The sequence below is a fragment of the Anguilla rostrata genome, chromosome 2 (assembly GCF_018555375.3).
Source record: "Anguilla rostrata isolate EN2019 chromosome 2, ASM1855537v3, whole genome shotgun sequence".
NCBI lineage: Eukaryota > Metazoa > Chordata > Actinopteri > Anguilliformes > Anguillidae > Anguilla > Anguilla rostrata.
Window position 1 is genome coordinate 69,675,019 of NC_057934.1, and position 7,335 is coordinate 69,682,353.

At 51.6% G+C, this 7,335-nt stretch overlaps 1 protein-coding gene across 1 annotated transcript in view; it reads left to right on the forward strand.

The window, feature by feature from the left end:
• rptor (regulatory associated protein of MTOR, complex 1) overlaps positions 1-7,335 on the forward strand; it is a 204,191-nt gene that overhangs the window by 20,190 nt on the left and 176,666 nt on the right. Inside the window, 2 exon segments of the mRNA XM_064324324.1 lie at positions 3,646-3,748; positions 6,592-6,674. Coding sequence (XP_064180394.1) covers positions 3,646-3,748; positions 6,592-6,674 — 186 coding nt within the window.

Here is a 7,335-nt window from a genome sequence, read left to right on the forward strand (position 1 = left end):
CAGGCCAGTGCAGGTGGCTCTACCTGTGTCTCATACCCCAGCGACCCTGTGCAGGTGACTCTACCTGTGTCTCATACCCCAGCGACCCTGTGCAGGTGACTCTACCTGTGTCTCATACCCCAGCGACCCTGTGCAGGTGACTCTACCTGTATCTCATACCCCAGTGACCCTGTGCAGGTGGCTCTACCTGTACCTCATACCCCAGTGACCCTGTGCAGGTGACTCTACCTGTGTCTCATACCCCAGCGACCCTGTGCAGGTGGCTCTCCCTGTATCTCATACCCCAGTGACCCTGTGCAGGGGACTACCTGTGTCTCATACCCCAGTGACCCTGTGCAGGTGACTCTACCTGTATCTCATACCCCAGCGACCCTGTGCAGGTGGCTCTACCTGTACCTCATACCCCAGCGACCCTGTGCAGGTGGCTCTACCTGTACCTCATACCCCAGCGACCCTGTGCAGGTGGCTCTACCTGTACCTCATACCCCAGCGACCCTGTGCAGGTGGCTCTCCCTGTATCTCATACCCCAGCGACCCTGTGCAGGTGTCATACCCCAGCGACCCTGTGCAGGTGGCTCTACCTGTATCTCATACCCCAGTGACCCTGTGCAGGGGACTACCTGTGTCTCATACCCCAGTGACCCTGTGCAGGTGGCTCTACCTGTACCTCATACCCCATGACCCTGTGCAGGTGACTCTACCTGTATCTCATACCCCAGTGACCCTGTGCAGGTGGCTCTACCTGTATCTCATACCCCAGCGACCCTGTGCAGGTGGCTCTACCTGTATCTCATACCCCAGCGACCCTGTGCAGGTGACTCTACCTGTATCTCATACCCCATGACCCTGTGCAGGTGACTCTACCTGTATCTCATACCCCAGCGACCCTGTGCAGGTGACTCTACCTGTATCTCATACCCCATGATCCTGTGCAGGTGGCTCTACCTGTGTCTCATACCCCAGCGACCCTGTGCAGGTGGCTCTACCTGTATCTCATACCCCATGATCCTGTGCAGGTGACTCTCCCTGTACCTCATACCCCAGCGACCCTGTGCAGATGGCTCTCCCTGTATCTCATACCCCATAATCCTGTGCAGGTGACTACCTGTGTCTCATACCCCAGTGACCCTGTGCAGGTGACTACCTGTGTCTCATACCCCAGTGACCCTGTGCAGGTGGCTCTACCTGTATCTCATACCCCAGCCACCCTGTGCAGGTGGCTCTACCTGTACCTCATACCCCATAATCCTGTGCAGGTGGCTCTCCCTGTGTCTCACACCCCAGCTGTACGGGGTTAGCACTGCTGCTACATTGTCGTAGTTCCACTGAGTTCCTCAGGAACCGGGACCAGAAGCAGGCCGTTCCCGGTGGAGGCTGGGTACAGGCTGTGAAACGAGCGCCGTACACGATGGCAGATGGCGCACCGGGTTACGAGAGGACTCGGGCGCCTGGCTCCAGATCCCGGGTCAGATGCCCCGCGGACCTGAGGCGGCGCAGGTGTGAGCTTAAAGAGGAGCAGAGCCGGGATGTGCGTATCCACACCCCCCCCCCAAACTCCGCCTCTCCCCCCAAAGCGCTCCAGCCCGACCCCACCCCTGAGGACACCGCGTTGGCACCAGCCGCCTAATGAATGTGATTGCGGTCGCTGCCAAGCGCAGGGTGCCTTTTCTGTAACTCATCGATCATTTCCCGCGTGTTATTTTAAGAGCTGGAGACTGAGCGAGTGAAAGCTGGACTGATTCGCACTGCCGCTGCAGGTCAGCGTAGACATCATTAAGGGGTCCAGGCCCGTAGGTCTGGAACTCGTTTTGTTTTTTGTGCCGCTTTATTGTTGTTCTTCGGGTTCTTCCTCCCAACTTTTCACAAATTCCCGTGAGATGGAAAATGTTCGAGACATGAAATTTTAACCAGGTACAGATATGATGTGCAAACTCAGACACGGGGAATGTTTCCTGTTGGTCTGATGGTGCTGCTATATTTAAGGATCTCAAATAAGGCTATATCTCCTGCGCTATTACTCCAATTTAGACCAAATTTGGTGCACAGATTCTGGCATATATGGTCTTCACCTTTGCCTATTGGTAGTTTCACCAATTACCACCAACTGTAGCCAGAAGCAAATATGAACCAAGCTTTTGAGGTTTTGAAGATATTAGCCAATGAGGTTGAAAAGAGGCATGACCTCAAAGAAAAGTGTCTGTAACTCCAGGGAAGTTTGCTGGATTGTTATGAAACACAGTACAGATGTTCAAGGCTGTTAAATAAGCACGTGCAGCAGCAGTTCAACCATAGGGGGTGCTGCAAATGTGAATGTGTATCTCAGAATTGTATGGACCAAACACCATGAAATTGGTTCCACATGCTATGGGGCCAAGTATTGTTCAGAATACCAAATTTAGTCACTTCTGATGGGCGTGGCTGGTGATATTTTAGTCCGTAACTATGCTTGTGATTGGACGATAGCTGATGTGATTGGACGATAGCTGCCAAAATTGCTGAGCTCCTCAGACACCAAGTATTTATTCCAGGTTTGATGCAAATTCATCGATGTAAGCCCAAATGGAGCCAATTTAACTGCTCAACTAATGTCAGTTTTTACTAACTTTTCAGCTCCATATGTTTAGTTAACCTTTATTTAAGAAGCCTGGTATATAGTTCCACTCATCGCAATAGTTCTGTTTTTAAAAATGTATTCATATTGCACCATTGCCCCATACAGCTTGGACCTCGTTAATTGCCACTTTCCACTATATATATTGAAAACGGAAATAGCTATTTTTCTAAATTAAGTGTTCACATTATTGCGGGGATTAAATTTGTGCGTGAAGTTAACATATATGAGTTGCATTCTACTGTAGAAAAATGTCCCCCTTAAAACAAAGCAGTGATTTCAGGAGAAGTGCCTAACTGCAACTTGACCAAGTTTGCTAAATTGACTTGTGGTTTGTGGCCAACCAGCTGATGTTTATGTGGAAATACGTGCTGTTGTCTGCAGTCTGTGGTTCTTTTGTGTCAGCTAGATTCATTTGCAGGGATGTACGGAATGGAAAGGAAGTTGTGGCATGTTGTGTAGCGAAGCAGGCCTCCTTTGGCAGGTGCTTCAGTGTGTGTGTGTGTGTGTGTGTGTGTGTGAGAGAGAGAGAGAGAGAGAGAGAGTTAGTGTGTGTGTCTCTATGAGAGTGTGTGTGTGTGTGTGTGTGTGTGTGTGTGTGTGTGTGTGAGAGTGTTAGTGTGTGTGTGTGTGTGTGTGTCTCTGTGAGAGTGTGTGTGTGTGTGTCTCTGTGAGAGTGTGTGTGTGTGTGTGAGAGAGTGTGTGAGAGTGTTAGTGTGTGTGTGTGTGTGTGTTTCTGTGAGAGTGTGTGTGTGTGTGCGTCTTATGCATATATGCATTTGCTGATGTTACAGAGGCGTAGCTGGCTGAGGTCCAGGCAGGCCAGTGCACATCTCTCTGCCAGCCCAGCGGATGGATGGTTTTGTGTTTTTGCCTGACCTTTGGTGATCTTGGTGATCTTGGTACTGCTGTGTGAGTGAGTGAGTGTGTGTATGTATGTATGTGGTGTGTGTGTGTGTGTGTGTGCGTGTGTGTTCGAGCATGCGTATGCACGTGTGTGTGGACTGGACTCACTGTTGTGTTTCTTTCCTCAGATGAAGACGGTGAGTGTGGCGCTGGTCCTGTGTCTGAATGTGGGGGTGGACCCCCCCGACGTGGTGAAGACCTCTCCCTGCGCCAGACTGGAGTGCTGGATCGGTAAGAGCCCCTCCCCAGACCCCTCCCCCAGCCCCTCCCTCAGACCCCTCCCCCAGCCCCTCCCACTGCCACTCCCTCAGACCCCTCCCCCAGACCCCTCCCCCAGCCCCTCCTCAGACCCCTCCCCCAGCCCCTCCTCCAGCCCCTCCCTCAGACCCCTCCCCCAGCCCCTCCCACTGCCACTCCCTCAGACCCCTCCCCTGCCACTCCCATAGCCTCCCTCCTCAGACCCTCCCCAGCCCTCCCTGCCACTCCTCAGACCCCTCCTGCCACTCCCATAGCCCTGCACAGCCCTCCCACCAGCCTCCTTAACCCCTCCCTCAGCCCCCCCCTACCACCCTAGCCCTCCCAGCCCTCTGACAGCCCCTCCTCCTCAGCCCTCCTCCACGCCTCTCCTCAGCCCTCCCTCCCCACCCCCTACCAGACTCATTCAGCTCTGTTTCTTTCAGTGCAGTATTATTTTCATCTTTCATAATTCTGTCACTGGCAGACAAGATAACAGATGACAGAAACAAAATAACAGAAATCTCTTTTTTTTCTTTTCTTTTTTTTTAATGGTGTGATGCGTTGCAAGACTCGGCTGCAAACAGCCAACCAAACAAAGCCCCCCGGTGGGAGAAGGGGAGCGTTTCAGAAACAATCACCAGAGGAACATTTCATCTTCCATTTATTTCGGGGAGGGAGGAAAACTGTTCTGAAAAATGGGCTGTCAGGCTTGATTTTGAACAGGCCAGCTTTACTTTTAATACAGGCTGAAAGTGGGGACCTGACGCATCTGTCAGCCAGCTGATTGGCCCTTATGGACAGGGAAAGCGTGATGTCTTTTAGCCCTTTAAGGTGTTAGATCTCGAACGCGTGATTGGAATGTTCTTCGCTGAACATTCTAATGCTGATGTAACGGTCACTGCTGCTCACTGAGAGCGACGGAGTTTGAGAACATTGGATTGGATTGAAAAAACGTTCCGGAGAGCCTGCTCTTAAAAGGGTCGAGCCTCCTATAACGAGCTCCTTCCCCTTCTCTGCCTACAGAGGGGCTCTGTAGTGAACTCTTCCGTGCTCTGTGTGCACACAGTGATGCTTGATTAGGGAATACCACGGTGTGGTGAGATTTTGTGTGAACTGTTGCAATCGTAACAGCCTAGAGTGTGTGTGTGTGTGTGTGTGTGTGGGCTCTTGTGAGTGTGGCTGTGCGTGCTGGTGTGCATGTGTCTGTGTGTGTGAGAGAGTGAGAGAGTGAGAGAGTGAGAGAGTGAGAGAGTGAGAGAGTGAGAGTGTGAGAGTGTGAGAGTGTGAGTGAGAGAGAGAGAGGGTGAGAGAGTGAGAGAGTGTGAGAGGGAGAGAGAGAGTGTGAGAGTGTGAGAGTGTGAGAGTGTGAGAGTGTGAGAGTGTGAGAGTGTGAGAGTGTGAGAGTGTGAGAGTGTGAGTGAGAGTGAGAGAGTGTGAGAGTGAGTGAGTGAGAGAGAGAGAGAGTGTGTGAGAGTGTGAGAGTGTGAGTGTGTGAGTGTGTGAGAGTGTGAGAGTGTGAGAGTGTGAGAGTGTGAGGTGTGAGAGGGTGTGAGAGTGAGAGGGTGTGAGAGTGAGAGGGTGTGAGAGTGAGAGGGTGAGAGGGTGAGAGGGTGAGAGGGTGAGAGAGTGAGAGGGTGAGAGGGTGAGAGGGTGAGAGTGAGAGTGTGTGAGAGAGTGTGAGAGTGTGGGAGTGTGGGAGTGTGAGAGTGTGTGAGTGAGCTCGTGTGAAGCTCAGGCAGGTCAGTGGGGCTGCACATGCACAGGATGTCGATATTGGCCATAATGGATGCTTCGTGCTGCGTGTGCAGAATTTGATATCGCAGAATCCATATGAAATTGATTTCTTTTGTCAATATTTCAATTTGAAGGACTAAAGCAATTTCTCCTGGTGTTTTCGATTTATAAAAAAAAAAAAAAACACAAAACAAAAACATGTTATATCAACAACATTTTGTGCCTATAGATTGGAGCTCGCTCAGTATACAGTATGTGTAGAATGGAGCATGCTCAGTGCAGTATGTGGAATGGTGTGTTCTCCATGCAGTGTCACTTGGAGCGTGCTCAGTATGATGAGTGTAGACTGGAGCATGCTCAGTATGATGAGTGTAGCCTGGAGCATGCTCAGTATGATGTGTGTAGTCTGGAGCATGCTCAGTATGATGTGTGTAGTCTGGAGCATGCTCAGTATGATGTGTGTAGTCTGGAGCGTGCTCAGTATGATGAGTGTAGCCTGGAGCGTGCTCAGTATGATGAGTGTAGCCTGGAGCATGCTCAGTATGATGAGTGTAGTCTGGAGCATGCTCAGTATGATGTGTGTAGAGTGGAGCGTGCTCAGGTCAAGGGTGTTGATTGGGACATACTTGTTGCAGTGTGTGGAGTGGAGCACGCTCAGTGCTGTGTGTTATGGAGCACGCTCAGTGCTGTGTGTTATGGAGCACGCTCAGTGCTGTGTGTTATGGAGCACGCTCAGTGCTGTGTGTTATGGAGCAGCTCAGTGCTGTGTGTTCTGGAGCATGCTCAGTGCTGTGTGTTATGGAGCATGCTCAGTGCTGTGTGTTATGGAGCACGCTCAGTGCTGTGTGTTATGGAGCACGCTCAGTGCTGTGTGTTATGGAGCACGCTCAGTGCTGTGTGTTATGGAGCACGCTCAGTGCTGTGTGTTATGGAGCACGCTCAGTGCTGTGTGTTATGGAGCACGCTCAGTGCTGTGTGTTATGGAGCACGCTCAGTGCTGTGTGTTATGGAGCACGCTCAGTGCTGTGTGTTATGGAGCACGCTCAGTGCTGTGTGTTATGGAGCACGCTCAGTGTGTTGTGATGCGTGTGTTGCTCCCGCAGACCCGCTGTCCATGAGTCCACAGAAGGCCCTGGAGACCATCGGGGCCAACCTGCAGAAGCAGTACGAGAACTGGCAACCCCGGGTAAGTGAGTCCCAGGACCAGATCCCCCAATCCCCGAGTCACCTGGGTGCTGCTGAGTGCAACGACCCCTCACTGAAAGATCAGGCCATGATGGTGTTTTAAACGTGTGTGTGTGTGACAACGTCCCAAAGTACCTGCTGTGGGCTTGTTTTTGTGCATCTGCGTTTGTCTGCACAAATTCATTAATTGATGTGTGAGTGTGTGGGGGGGGGGGCGGGGTCGGGGGGGTGTGCTGAGGTGTGTGTGATACACACGCGCAGGCTAATGCTGTAATGGTTCACTATCGGCTGTTGGAATGGGGCTTCATGTGCGCAGAGTGGCTGCAGAGTCGTCCCTGCAGCAGAACGCTTCAGCGACCCCCTCCCCCGGTCCCCGCCCCGGCCCCCAAGAAAATTTTAAGGGTGAATCGAGAGAGGGGTTTGTCCTGAAGCCACGTCAAGATCGGATTCGGCATTTATATAAATTTTAAACCTGACTTTTTTTTTAATGAAACTGACGCAAGCTTGTGAACGTTTTGTGTTACATTAGTCATTAGATGACTGATGGATGCAGCGCTCATGAAGCCTAGCTTCCTTTAGCAGGAAGCCCTCAGACCATGCATGTGCTCTGCATGTGAGGGGACTCTATGTATCCGAGAGATGCATCCAGGTAATGCATCTAG